The following is a 15,595-nucleotide window of genomic DNA, read 5'->3' as shown; positions in this document are numbered from 1 at the left end:
CCACAGAGCCAGTAAAAGTGATTAAATGTAATGCCAGGGTAAAGAATTGAGTTGCATTTGGCTGTGACTTTCGTTGCCGTTACACAAAGGCTTCGTTTCTGCTAGAGTGAAACTGGGTCCGCGTTGTTAAACGGTCTTGGATTCAAGTTGTTCTGCCGTTAGTGGAGGTTGGTTAGCGATTTGTCAACTTTGATATGGATTATGGTCATAGCTAGAAAGTTCAACAGGGAAAAGCAAGACTCGCTACGTTTATTACATTATTCGATACAACTACATTGTAAGTAGTTTTGGTTAACAAAAACCTTCAGCAAATTTACAATTCTATCCTATGTTGTACTTCTGCGATAACTAGACAAGTCAGCTCGCACGTTGTAAAACATAAGAATCCCACATTCTAGCATTTGAATAACAGTTGATGACCAATCCAGTATTGGTAAAACTACCGTCTTCGGCCATGCTTGACCCATTAAGGGTTTACTACACTTTCTTTCCCCTTCCCTGTCCCTCCCTGAGAAGGTCATTATAATTTAAATATTCAAAATTAGTAGCTCTAAAAATACTACGTCCTCCTGGAAATTGCAATGCCTTGCATCATATTGCTATAATTATTTAATTCCCAACGTCCTACGTCTTCAAATGCTCGCAACGTCTTAGTTTCATCAAAAGCCCGCCCAAATGGTCCGTACCGACTATGAAAGAAGTCGAAAACCCCAAGAAAGTTACAAAACAATCGCAAAGGGATTTCACTCCTCCGTATCCAAGAGCGAAAGGCGGAATTAATCCTACGCCAGGGACAGCCGGAACACCGAAACCCAGAACGATCGAACGAAAAGCTTATTTGGATCAACGTCACGTTTCAATCATTATTATCAGCTGGACCTCCAGAGGGAATTGTGCACCCCTGGCGATGGGATAAGGAGTGACAAAATGTTCTACTCGTATTTTATACCGTCCTCATGGTGCTTTTTACGACCGTAACTTAAATGGCGAAACGATGGACCGATTTTCTTTTTGCTCCGTGCTTGCGCGAAGCCCTTGACAGTAAGGACAATCTGTGTTTGGATGGCGCAAGGATGCTGCGAGTGCGTTTATCATCGTCTGGCATTTTCATCAATGTCCATCCAACGAAAATAGAAAATAATGTACTACGGGGAAAGTGCAAAGTTTTATTCAAAATTATGCCCTTATTCTTCTTTTTCAGAATGTTTGATGGCGGAGACGAAAATATCTGCATTTAACGTCGTTCATGGCTTTTAACCTCTCACTTTTCTGTCTGCGAAATGTAATAAAATATCCGTTAACTTTGCGTGAATGTCCAGCTGTAAACAAATCTAAACAAAAACTATGTGGAAAAGGACCGTCACCAATGCGAAAAAGTCTGGCACATTCATAGAATTTCGTGATTGCCGCTTTGCAATTTAGTTAATACCCACTCAAGGTGAAATGATCTTTTCCAACGTTTTTATTTCAAGAAATTTTATAAATTGGGTAAAAGAGTAAATGAGGCCCCGGGCTAGATTCTCCTCTTCCTACTGGTTCACATTAAGCGCCTGAAGCTATGCAAAGCGCGACGCATGCATACTTTTCAAATATTTGATCGCTAACGGTTCGCTTAAAAGAACATAACGGTTCAAACTAATCACGCAGTGGAGGTTGAATGCGGGTTAATATACAGTTATGTGAAACACAAGAAGGCAATGCGCCACGCGCGAACTAGCGGCCACAACGCCACGCGTGAGCCAGCGGCCACAACACCACGCGCGAGCAACTGGACACCAGCATGGAATCGTGGGAACGGACGCTTCCGGACACCAGCAGCCAGACGCATCGTCAGCGCAATCGGCGCGGCCAACGTAGCCGTACTATTTCCAATAAAGCAGTCTTCAGTCTTTAGTCGTCCAAGCTCGGACCAACATCGGAAAATAAATAGTTCATTTTTTAAAAAATCCGAAAGGAAAGTTATCCTATAACTGGCGCAGCCGTACGGGCCTTTTCGCTGTGGAATCATCCGGTTAAACACCATCTCCCGACACGAGGACGATTAGTGGCGGTTCCCGACGTTTGAATATCAATTCAGAGAAAAGGACTCAGATCTACTCTTCAAAATTACCAACCGAAGCTGGACATCGACTGGACTCAACCCAACACGTGGAACCCAGGTACCAATCGAATTTTCGATTAAACACGAAAGGTGAGTTAGTAAGTTTTAAGTGTAGTGAGTGAAGTGATTGAAACTCTATCACAAAACGCTTAAACATACAAGTGCATAACTAGTGAAAAAGAAGAAAAATACGTATTGTCCAACGCGTGACAATCGTGTGGAAAAAAGTTGCTTATGCCAAAATTTTCCCCTTTTCCAAAAGTGAAAGCACGCACCTTTACTACTATGGAGGAACACAATTACCAAGCGGTATGTGACTCCATCCGACAATTGGAAGCACGCATTAGTGCTCTCCAATCGGAAAACAACGCGCTGAAGTTGCAGAGCCAAAGCCAATCGGCTAGCTCGCTCTATCGCATTCCCGATCCAATTAGGATCATACCTTCATTTGATGGTAACAAAAAACAGTTGACAGCATGGTTAACTACTGTTCGTAGGACACTGAGCCTATTTACGAACACAACCCCACCTGAATTGCTTGCTATTTACGAGCAAACAATAATCAACAAAATCGAAGGCAGGGCACGTGACACAATTTGTGTGAACGGGAATCCCTCAACCTTTGAGGAGGCGGCTGAAATTTTACAGTCAGTGTATGGCGATAGGAACACCATTGCCACTTACCAAACGCAACTCTGGTCTATGAAGATGAACGAGTCGCTGAACATTCATTATAAAAAAGTAAAGGAAATTATGATTAGCATGAAGTCGGTCGCAAGAGAGAACGACTTATATGCCAAACATTGGCAGGCTATAAATCACTTCCTTGAACAGGAATGTTTAGCCGCATTCATTAATGGACTGAGCAAGCCCTACTTTGGTTATGCACAAACCGCACAACCAAACGACTTGGAATCAGCATATGCATTTTTGTGCAGATTCCAAAACGCTGAAAAAACAAAAACCCAAACTCAGGCCGTATTTGAACAAAACCAATCCGGAAAAGCATTCAATAACAAAAAAGACAAAACTTCGGAGAAAAAATTTAACTCATACTCTCCGAAACCGCAATCAGATAGACAAAAGCCAACCCCCATGGATATTGACCCTACCCTCAGGGTAAGCAATAGAAACAAAATTTTCGCACACACAACCAATAACGATGAAGACTCAGATTCAGCTGAGGAAGTCGAACAAGAAACCCCAGAACAGGAGGAAGTAAATTTTCAAATCTTAAGTCACGAAAACTTTCCGATTTAGCGACAAATGGCTTACCCTATCTTTGCCAAACAATAGAAGGAAAAACTGCAAAAATCCTTATTGACAGTGGTTCAAACAAAAATTTCATATCTCCAGAACTTGTGCCATCGACCTTAAGAAAAAAGTGCCCAATAACCACAGTTACAAACAGCAAAGGAAAGCATAAAATCAACGAATGTTACTACTCTGACATATTTGGTAAAAAGAATGTGAAATTTTACGTTTTTAAGTTTCATAAGTTCTTCGATGGAATCCTCGGATACGAAACTCTATCAAGTTTGCAATGTCACATTGACACACGTGAACACAAACTAATCTTTCCAAACAATACAGTACCATTATCCATAAAACATTTAGGACTTCCAGATGTAACTCTGAACGCTCATACCGTACAAAAAGTGAAAATTCCGGTAACTCATAAAAACGGTGACGTCTTCTTGGAAAAAAAGATAAAAATCCTAGACTCTGAAATTTCACCTGGTCTTTATAAATCTAAAAACGGATTTATTACAGCACTTGTAACCAATTTTGGCAATGAAGTCAAATTTGTATGGACACGTCCTGCTGAAGTTCAACCAATTTCAGACACAATCGAATTAAATTGTAGCATTTCAAACGAAACCGAAACAAGTTCGATTCCTATTAAAACAATAGAAACACTGATTCGCACAGAACATCTAAATTCGGAGGAAAAAACCAAACTTTTACAGATTTTGCAGAAAAACTCTCAAATAATACACAATGAAAAAAATAAACTTTCATGCACATCCTCTATTAAACATTGTATTAACACAACAGATGAAATCCCTATCCACACAAAAACATACAGATATCCCTACGTTCATAGGCAAGAAGTTGAGAAACAAATCAACGAAATGCTTGCCCAAGGAATAATTCAACACTCAATCTCTCCTTGGACATCCCCAATTTGGATAGTTCCAAAAAAATCAGATGCTAGCAAAAAACAAAAATGGCGGATTGTAATTGATTACCGCAAATTAAATGACAAAACCATAGATGACAAATACCCTATTCCAAATATAGAAGAAATTTTGGATAGACTTGGCCGTAGTTGTTATTTTACAACTCTTGATCTAAAATCAGGCTTCCATCAGATCGAAGTAGAACCAAAAGATCGTCCAAAAACAGCTTTTAGCACAGAAAAAGGTCATTTCGAGTTTATTCGAATGCCATTTGGCTTAAAAAATGCTCCATCTACCTTCCAAAGAGCAATGAATAGTATTCTGAACGAGCTCATTGGTAAATGCTGTCTTGTTTATCTAGACGACATCATAATTTTCGGAAGTTCATTACAGCAACACATGGAAAACCTTAACAAAGTCTTGACAAAACTCGCAAAAGCCAATTTAAAAATTCAACTTGACAAATGTGAATTTTTAAAAAAGGATTGTGAATTTTTGGGTCACATCGTAACCCAAGACGGTATCAAACCTAATCCTAACAAAATAGAAAAAATATTAGATTGGCCAATTCCGAAAACCACCAAACAAATAAAAGGATTTCTTGGAATTCTCGGATACTACCGTAAGTTCATTAAAGATTTCGCCAAACTAACAAAACCACTAACAAAATGTTTAAAAAAAGATGCTAAAATAATTCATACCGAAGAATTTATTTCATGTTTTAGTGAATGCAAGCAGCTTCTTACATCCGACCCGATACTGAAATATCCGGACTTCAACAACAAATTTATACTGGAAACAGACGCCAGCGACTTTGCATTAGGCGCAGTACTATCTCAAAAGTTTGAAGATAACAAAGAGCACCCAATAGCCTACGCATCTCGTACATTAAACGACACTGAATGTAAGTATTCGGCTACAGAAAAAGAGTTACTCGCAATAATTTTTGCAATCAAACACTTCAGACCATACCTATTTGGAAAAAAATTTGAAATTCGTACAGATCATAAACCACTGGTTTGGTTGAGACAAAAAAAAGATTTGAACAGTAAATTACTGCGATGGAAACTCGAACTAGAAGCATTTGAATTTGATATAAAATATAAAAAAGGAACCCTTAACAATAATGCAGATGCCCTATCAAGAATCGAAATTAACGCTAACACTAATAACAATGACATGACTCAGCATTCGGCTGACACTGACGATAATGAGTACATTCCTGCAACTGAAAGACCATTAAATGTATTCAAAAACCAAATAATTCTTGAGACAAGCAACGAGGACAGTACGACAGCCTCTACACTTTTCACAAACTATCATCGAGTAGTTATTAAACGACACGTTTTTACCCCAGCAATCCTAATAAACATCCTGAAAGAATATACATCCACTAGATGTGCAAATGGAATCAATTGCTCAGAAAAAATATTAGCGACTCTACAGATTGTGTACAAAAACTATTTCTCAAGAGTGAAATCATTCAGAATATTTTGGACCCCAAAAACGATCACTGATATTACCGACGAAATAGAGCAGAATCAAATCATTCAAGTGCAACATGAAGCAAACCATCGAGGCATCGTTGAAACATCCAAACACATTGCAAGATCGTATTTTTTCCCTAATATCAAGTCCAAAGTGACCAAATTCATTAACTTGTGTAAATTGTGCTTGAGGTCAAAATATGAACGACATCCATATAAACAAAAATATAAATTCACGGAAACTCCCACAAAACCATTGCAAATAGTGCATATGGACATTTTCATCATACATGATAAAAATTATCTAACTTTTTGCGACAAGTTTTCTAGATTAGCAATGGCTATACCAACTAAAACACGTAACACGGTACATATTTTGAAATCACTCACAAGGTTTATAGCAGCTCTTGGAAAACCGAATCTTTTAGTAATGGATAACGAACCAACATTCACTTCAACAGTGATACGTTCATTTTTAGAAGAAAACACGATAGAATACCATTACACAAGTGTAGGACAATCTTCTTCAAACGGAACTGTTGAAATAGTACATAGAACGCTTAGAGAACTTCATAACATTCTCTCCAATAAGGAAACAACTAAAAATTATCCAGAATCTACCAAAATGAATTTAGCCGTAGCCATTTACAACGATTCGATTCACTCCCAGATCAATATGACTCCTAGAGAGTTATTCTATGGAATAAAATATGATACACCAATCTCAGAAAACATTGAAGAGAGAATTGCTCAAAAAGAAAAACTCTACAATGAAATATATCAAAAATCCATAGGAACAAAACAACAAACCCTCAACAGGCTAAACAAAAACAGAGAAGAATATGAAATATTCGAAGAAAACGATACAGTTTATGAAAAGAAACGTAATAACTTGAAACATCAAGAACGGTACAAAGAAACAAAGGTTAAAGAAAATAAGGAAACAAATATCATCGATCAAAACCAGAGAAAGCTCCACAAAACGAAGCTAAAAAGAAAACGAAAAAAATAAAAAATACTTTCAAATTATTCTTTCTTTACAGCATCTAAACATTATGATAAAATTTTTTATTTTTTTCTTATTAGCAATAAGCAAGCTAAAAGCTACTAACTATAAAGAAATTACCAACGATAACGGAATAATCGTTACTAAGTTAGGTTTAGTAAGGATTCGAGCTGGATACACTCGATTAATACATAAAATTGATTTGAAAATAATTGAAACAAATCTTGATTACATAGAAACAACAGCTAATTCTATAAAGCCAATCGAACATCATCTAGGTAGAACACTTAAATACAAACTGCAACATGCAAGAAACCAACTAAGTGGTCTTAAGCCAATAAGACAGAAAAGAGGTCTTATAGACGCACTAGGAACAGCTATTAAATTCATAGCAGGAAATCCAGACAGTGATGACTTGAAAAATATTCAGGAACATCTTTTCCTTATTGAACAAAAAGAAAATGGACTAATAACCAACAGTAATAGACAGTATAAAATAAACTCAATTTTTGAGGAAAAATTAAACAACATAACAAAAACACTACATAAAGTCACGCAAAATATTCTACAAGTTTCGAAAACACCAAGTGATTTGGAAGTTGTTAGCATGATTTTCGAAGTAGATGAAATTATTCAAATACTAAGAATAATAGGAGAACAGATCGAATTTGCAAAATTAAACATTGTTCACAAGGACCTCTTTACTCTAGGAGAAAAAGAAAAATTGTACAATTTGTTAAAAAATCAGATGATCAGCATGAACCAGCTTGACGAAGTCTTCAAATACTGCAGCGGGAACATCGCCTTCTCCAATAATCAAGCCGTCATGTTAGTCAAGATACCCATGCTTGAAAAAGAAACGTTCGAACTCCTAGAACTCCATACTCTGAACAGAAACGGAAGTAAAATCGACACACATGTCCAATATGTTGCAAAGAACGCTAACCGCATATTCATACAAAATAACATATGCGAAATATGCGAACCAACTTGGCCAGTTGAAGACCAATGTATCTTCAACATCCTAGTTCACAAAACCCCAATATGCCCTATAAAAACTGCACTTCAAAAGTGGGCAGCCAAAGAAATCCTTCCAGGGATAATTTTATTGGATACACAGAGGCCAATAACGGTATACGACTCATGTGGTGTTGCAAAGAATATCAGCACACCAACAATCATAGAAGCAGAGAACTGCACAATTCAGCTAAAGAACCTCACATTCAACAGCAGAGCAATAATCACACACGAATATCTAATCCCAACCTACGGAAAATACCCGAAGAAAGCAGCGGAATCCGAAGAAGACGTTGTGTTGATTAAAATAAACAACCTAGAGAAACTAGCTGAGCAACACTTCAACAAAAATCAGAAACACACAATCATAACAGCAACAAGTGCAATTTTGCTGTTAGCTGCAATTTTGGCATACTCGTGTACCACATTCTGGAAGAACAGGAAAAATTCCCATCAATTGGATCGAGGCGCTCCAATCTTAAGGGGGGGGAAGTTATGTGAAACACAAGAAGGCAATGCGCCACGCGCGAACTAGCGGCCACAACGCCACGCGTGAGCCAGCGGCCACAACACCACGCGCGAGCAACTGGACACCAGCATGGAATCGTGGGAACGGACGCTTCCGGACACCAGCAGCCAGACGCATCGTCAGCGCAATCGGCGCGGCCAACGTAGCCGTACTATTTCCAATAAAGCAGTCTTCAGTCTTTAGTCGTCCAAGCTCGGACCAACATCGGAAAATAAATAGTTCATTTTTTAAAAAATCCGAAAGGAAAGTTATCCTATAACTATACTTTTACATGTTAAGTCACTGTAAGTTACTAGTAACTAAACTATACCACACATGATGGACAGCATGAAACAATGAGTTTAGTCGAAGAAATGATTTGGAAACGGCGGCGCGCCCGCAGCGAGCGCAGCGAGCGGACTGCGCTAGGTCTACTGAAAAAGAGAGTTTGTTATAGTTTTGAGAAATAAGGGGGGCCCGTGGGCCCCCCTCATACCGCACCCGTAGGTTGATTGCGTAGCCGAAATTAACGGTACACACTACGATTCAAATACTCGTAGGTTGAATTTAACGAATTAATGTATCACCAATTGCATACATTCAGTTTAAACGTCCACAAGAGGTGTAGCCACGATCGAAAACATGGCGGCCGGGGCCTCATTTACTCTTTTACCATAAATTGTTTAGCAATTCGAGCACTTTCGGGATGGAATGGATATAATGATAGTAGTAAGAATCGAAGAAAATACAGTGATGTACTTGTAGATGATTTTCTAAATAAATTTAGTTCTCCCAGGACATAAACAAAGTATAATGTACAAATATAATCAATCTAAATATAGTGCCGTTGCCATAATTTATATCTAACCTTTGAATACTACGTGTCTTAACATAATCTGCTCCTTTGACCTTTGACAGAGGCTTTTCTTGAACACAAATCATAAGAAACCAAATGATTTCGGATAAAGTTGTATCTCACCAATCAAAACATTCAATAACGCTTATTTTCACATGTCATTTATTTCTGTTACGCCAATTTTCGAACATATATATTTATAAACTTACTGTCTACTCGCGCATGTCCATGTTTTATTGTTGCTTGTGTGTTTGAGTGTATATACAATTTCCAAGGCACATATTCTAGCGGTTTCTGACGTCCATCAGAGGCTGCACCGAACCACGCCACATCGATGTCCGCTTCAGCTGGGACGACAATCCACCGTAGATGCTCCCATTTTCCGATGTTGGTTAATTCCGCCGAGCAGTCGCTTACAGTGACCGGCAGGAAAAAGTGCCCACTTCGAATTTTGTTGATTTTTGCTCAATATTTTTTTCTCAATCCAACTAAATATACTGCAAGTATTTTTCGTATATTGATTAACATATTTCATATAAGATCCACTAATGAGTAAGCGAAAACAAACATATTTTGATTTTGAGAAAAAAATAATTAAAAAAAGTATCTAAAAAAACAGTGACAAGAAAAAGTGCCCACTTTTAAAATTAGAGCTTTGCATAAACTTTTCCATTGAGGGCTAACCAATTTATTGCGTTTTAATATTTTTTAGGTTTGTTAGCACCATTTCTGATATTTATACATGTATGATTACGTGTTTGATTCATATTTGGTTGTAGATATACAATTCGTTAATATCAGGTTTTGGTATCTCATTAATTTGAGTATTACAAGAAATTACCTTGCATAAAGTATGTTTTATGACACTCATTTACATTGAAGTAATTCATTCAAACCACGAAATCCACAAGGCAGCGGTAGGAAAAATCACAATGAAATTTTAAACGTAGGCGGATCGCCCTGGTAGAGGAGACATGTGCAAAACAGATGCACGCATGGACACTAAGATCATTCGTGAGATCAAAAAAATCCAAAAGTAACTGTCAGAGAGGTCATGGAAATACTTCACTCATCAGTTTTCGAAAGAACTATCCGTCGTCGGCTTGTTGCATACGGGTTACAGAGCAGACTTGCTAGGAGGCTTCTTTATATGAGCATGACCAATAAGGCCAAGCGTCTTAAGCTCGCTGAGGAACATGCTGCTATGCCTCTAGAGTACTGGAAAACGGTTCTGTGATCTAACGAATCAAAATTTGAACTTTTTAATCGAAGATGGCATGAACGTATACAGCGCAGATCGAAGAAGGCAATGCTGCAGGTTCGCCACATCCAGGGCACAGTATGCCATGAACGAGGCAATATGGTGGTCTGGTGTTGTTTTTCGTCCAGTGGAGTGGGGAGCCTTGGGAACATTAACGGTGTTAAAACTGCAGATTACACAATAAACATAAACATCCTGCAACAAAATCTGGAGATTTTACTGATCCTGGCGGGCCTTGAAGAGAAGTTCGTTCTCCCGGCGGGGGCAAGTTCCACGCAGCCCGGCGGGGCCAAGTTCGACATACTGCCAAGAAGACGAAGTCTTTCTTCCCGTCTTGTCGGACAAAACTGTTGAAACGGCCTCCTCAGAGCACGGAGGTTATGAATTTGTGGACAATTCTCGATGCCAGGGTGAACAAAACTGATGTATCGAATAAAAACGACAATTTTGAAGCTCTAATGCGCGCTTGAGAAGAATAAAATCCCCAAAAATTAAAAATCCTAGTAGAAAGCATGCCAAAGCGCCTTCAGCAGGTTCTGAAAGCTAAAAGAGAACACATAAAATATCAAAATGCATTTATTATTTCTTATTTTTATGTATAATAATGAATAACTGAAGTGGGTACTTTTTCTTGTCACGGTTTTTTTAAATACTTTTTTTTATTATTTTTTTCTCAAAATCAAAATATGTTTGTTTTCGCTTACTCATTAGTGGATCTTATATGAAATATGTTAATCAATATACGAAAAATACCTGCAGTATATTTAGTTGGATCGAGAAAAAAATATTGAGCGAAAATCAACAAAATTCGAAGTGGGCACTTTTTCCTGCCGGTCACTGTAATTCCAGTACACGGGTAACATTCATTTCTTTATCAAACAGTAATGATTGCGTTGTTCCAACACGTGGCACGTGGCATCTTGGCCCACCAGAAATGCCGAGCCAAGTTCTCATCTGCCCAAAGTTTCAGTACATTTTGATTATTATTTTTCGGTATCGATGAAAGGGAGCTGGTTGCCAGCAGCTTTGTGGGAGGAACTACCAGCTTTGCTGTGATGAATTTTTCTAGTCCAAGACATCCAAGTTTTCCCCGTGTTTCCTGCAGCCTTCTTACCGTCTTGCATTTCCATCACACGAGCACTATTTACACGAGCTATTTGACACGCTATTTACAAACTCATCAGGAAACTGTTCCGCAACGACCTTTCGCATCCAGATATCGGAGCACAGTGGTAGTCCTAGCCTACACATCGCATCATCTGTCGTCGACAGAGTTCTCCGCCTCCCTCGAACGCTCATAAGCGCGATACATCCTCGACGTCGATTCACCATCCGGCGTAGGCTTCCGGCTACCGACTGTCACTACCGTCGACGGCCTTGTTTCGAAGAAAGTTTATCAAAATGTTCCAAACACCTACAGACCTTCCTGGCGTCGTTAACGGTCCAACCTGCTACCAACTGCTCAAACCTCCCAGCGTTCCCGCTACGAACAGATGTCGAGATCGGAGAACAGCTTGGAAAACTCGTTCAACGCACTGTACGTATCGTAGTCGTCCGTACGCTTGCACTTCATCGGGATGTTCTGAGGCCGTGACAGTGAAAGTGGAACCGGAAGCATTTCGGGCATCACCGAGTGGTGCGTTATCAAGGCGCGTAGTGACGAGAATTCCTTCGTGAAGCCCTGGAAGGGAGAAGGATAGGTCTGGTTTCAAGTAGGTCTTTAACGATGTTACAAGAATGATATAAATAATCCCAAAGATGTTATAATTTTGGAAAATTAATGATATTTACAAAATGCTTAGTTTTTGTGCGGTTAACACATTTTCCCACCACCATCCGTAAACATAAGCATACCATTAAACATATAGCATACCCCACACCATTGGAGGCCTCCCTTCATACAAAACCATCGCTGTTCGCTGGTGAATGATTGGTAGGGGCGGGAAAATTGGAGCTGCATGTAAATCAACCCGGTTTTTTTGTGATCCGACAACCGGAAGCGCGTCTGATACGACATTGGTTACAAATTGAATAAAATGTCCCAACGCATTACCTTGCCCAGGTGAAGAGGAGAATTTTCAATGAAGGATGCATTTAAGTACGCAGATACTGCTCCCTATTTTTGCGACTACAGCTCTCATCCAGTAGAGGATTCTGCATGATCAGCTAATATTGGTGTTTCTGGAGCCGAGCTTCGTCTAGGGAATGTTTTTCCAGTTCGTTTAAGCTCATTTATCTCGAGCAAAAAGCGAAGCATAGTGAGCAGGTAGTTCGGAATTACATTGGCATGCATGATTGTCCTTAATTGGGTTCCTGCCTTCATCGGGATCCCATGCAATTACCCATGCTACCTTTAAATAAACACACCCATCTGCTGCTTGGCGTTATTATCAAACACCTGGCTCTTAAATCACGACCAGCGAATATTTACACCGGACCCGAGCATATTTGGAAACTCGTTGGAAGATAGGGATGCATCCTAACATGCAACATGTAACTAATACGAAACCCCTCGCCGGCGAAAACATTCGGTTAACCCGTGAGAAGAGGTTTGTGCTTAGAATAAATTCCTCCCCGAAGCGAAAGGTAAACACGTGATCCATGGTGTTCTCCCATTATAGTCAAATATGACCTTCCCGATTGGGCTTTCCAAGCGCATGTAATAAATTACCTTAATTTTATATCCACGCTCGGTTTTCATAATTAAATAGTGCACCACCTTCGGCCCCGGTCCAGGCGGAACTCGGAGCGATAGCGCGAAGCAACCGTGCTTGGTGGCACTGCGGCGAACCAGGAACGCACCGGGGCTCTGCTGCGTGAGGACTTCCAGTGATAGTTCGCGAGGCAGCCCGGCCTGGAACCAGGACGCCCGGTCCAGTTCCTCGATGTCCTCACCCAGGCTGACACTGTTCAGGCTGTCGGCGTGCTTCGGCGGAGTGACGGTCGGGAAGCGCTTCGGACTGGAGCTGGCACTGTTCGTCTGCCGGATCAGGTTGCGCTTGAACTCGTATTCCACACCATCGGCCACGGCGGTCGTCGTGGGAGCCTCATTCGAGCAGCCATTACTTGTCAGATGGAGGCGCTGTGGTGACCCGACGAACGATTGTTTGCACGAGTCGCCGAACTTACTCGACACGATCTGGTCCAGGGTGTAGATGTCCTCGGACAGGATGTCGTTCAGCTTTTTCTGGGGCGAGGTGGGTGACGATTTATGGCACATCAGTGGCAAGCTTTCCTCCGTGCTGCGCAGGAACCCGAGAGCGAAGCGTTTTATCTGTCGCGGAAGCAACGATACGCGAGAAGTAAATTGGTTAAGGGTGGTGATCATTTCGTCAAATTAAACATGTTTAAAAACTAATTGCATTATTGCACACCATAGTTTTGGTGGCAAACTCTCGATAGTTTAAAGAGAAGGTAGGGTAAACAAGAAATATGGAAGGCAAGAGCACCTGACTACGAATGGTAACGCAATACAAGAATTTAGAAATCAATCATGTCGCACCAATTTATTAGATATGAATCAGTTCGTCAGTTTAAGTTTACCTGTACATGGTGTGCAACTTTGATAAATGTCCTTCACATCAAAAATATCTTGATAACATATAGAACAGCATTTCCTTGAAATGTTACTGCTTAAAAATGAATTTATTTTTTCCTGTTCTACATGGAATCACATAACGAACCAGGCACAAATCAGCATTTAAAACGAAACGATCAACAGAAGCGTCCTGCGATATTCACACAATGGAAATCACTTACCAGCGTCGGTTTCTCCATGAACTTGATGCAATTGTTCATCTCGCTCGTCGGCGATCCGCTGCTGTCCTCGTCGGACGAAGTAAGTTGTAGTGGATCGACGGTGTAATTTACATTTTCATCGCATTTGTTATATCCTCGGCCCACCAGCTTCGTCTGCTCATGCGTAATCCTAGGAGAATCTAGCAAATCATAACTACACTTTGTCTGCGAAGGCTTTCGTTCCATGCCGGCCACCAGATTGTCGGTAAAATATTCTACTTCCTGCATGATATCTACCGACCGGTGAAGAAGAGGTGCGCACTTGACCAGTCAAACATGTGCAGGTCCTCTTCTCGGGTGTCCTTCTGCTACACTATAGTTGTTGGTACACGGGGAACTTCAAACCAATCCAACCGACAAACCTTAACCAACGATTGCGTACTTCCACCGCACGATTTAAAAACCAAACCCACCCTATTGAACCCCCCGTTTTTCACCACATGTTCAGCCGTTGCTTTTCCATCGGTGGGTTGGGTTTTTTTAAATTTTTCTGTTCGATGAAAACCGTACACGTATACACAACCGTACACAAATACACTTTTTATTCAACCTTCGTTCGCCTTTTGTTTGCGAATTTTCCAACGGGCTGTCTATGGCCGGTATGAGTTCTTGTTTTATATTTTTTATCCTCAGAACGTACGTGAACTGTGAGGGAAAGTGGATCAGTGGTATTCTGTGATTATTTTTCTGGGCCTGTTTTATAAACAAAAAAATGAATACTTTTCGTTTTCACTGAACAGACAAACACAAACAAACACATTGTCGTTGGGTGCATCGTTATGATCTTCGGGCATGCTTTATCCTCACCGAAGCACTGGAGTTCACAGAATACAACATTCTCCTTTATCTCCTATTAATTTATTGCTCTCTATCATGTGAATCGTTAGTGCCGGTGGGGAACAGGAAGCGGTGATCCAAAGTCGGAGTAAACAGCCTGCGCTCGTAAATTATTCGTTTCCTTTGGTCGATGGCTTTTCCAAAAAATGATTCGGTGCAACCCTTTTCAATCTCTATAAAACGCTGCGACCACAACTGCCCTCGTCCGTACAGTTTGGTTGTGATTCGTCGGTCGGTATTCTTCTTAGGATGAGTTTTTTGTCGCTGGAGTGCGGCGTGATTCAGTTGGAATTACAATTTATTCTGCATCACTCGCAGGAACTGTGTTCACCTTGTTTTTCAAATGGAATTGGAAGCCATATCATATTCTGCGGAAAAAGAAAAAAAAGCCCATATTATTGCAAACATAACAATTTAATTTGAAAAATGAAAAGTTCAACTCGTTCTTGTTCCATCCTTTGGGTTTTTACCTTTAAGAATAATTCAACTGATTATCAGCATTCCATTACTTCTTTAAGGTTTTGAAATAAAAAGTCCCCAT

The 15,595-nt window shown here is 40.0% G+C and overlaps 1 protein-coding gene across 1 annotated transcript; it reads right to left on the bottom strand.

Annotated features, from left to right (window-relative positions):
- Positions 1-11,902: 11,902 nt before the first annotated feature.
- LOC131293469 (EGFR adapter protein-like) lies at positions 11,903-14,445 on the bottom strand. Its single transcript, XM_058321546.1, has 3 exons — positions 14,179-14,445; positions 13,091-13,693; positions 11,903-12,100 (listed from the first exon to the last, which is right to left on the bottom strand). Exons 1-3 carry the CDS (start codon positions 14,443-14,445, stop codon positions 11,903-11,905), a joined length of 1,068 nt encoding a protein of 355 aa, XP_058177529.1.
- Between the last annotated feature and the right edge of the window lie 1,150 nt (positions 14,446-15,595).

This window comes from Anopheles ziemanni, chromosome 2, assembly GCF_943734765.1.
Source record: "Anopheles ziemanni chromosome 2, idAnoZiCoDA_A2_x.2, whole genome shotgun sequence".
Classification (NCBI taxonomy): domain Eukaryota; kingdom Metazoa; phylum Arthropoda; class Insecta; order Diptera; family Culicidae; genus Anopheles; species Anopheles ziemanni.
The sequence above is the reverse complement of the archived record's forward strand: the minus strand, read 5'-3'. Positions and strand labels throughout refer to the sequence as shown.

Excerpts from the sequence above, each read along its gene's own strand:
- LOC131293469 (XM_058321546.1), bottom strand. The coding sequence starts at position 14,445 with ATGCAGGAAGTAGAATATTTTACCGACAATCTGGTGGCCGGCATGGAA. Across the intron at positions 13,694-14,178 it reads TCATGGAGAAACCGACGCTG|ATAAAACGCTTCGCTCTCGG; the intron begins GTAAGTGATTTC and ends CTTCCGCGACAG. Across the intron at positions 12,101-13,090 it reads AGCGTGGATATAAAATTAAG|GGCTTCACGAAGGAATTCTC; the intron begins GTAATTTATTAC and ends TCTCCCTTCCAG.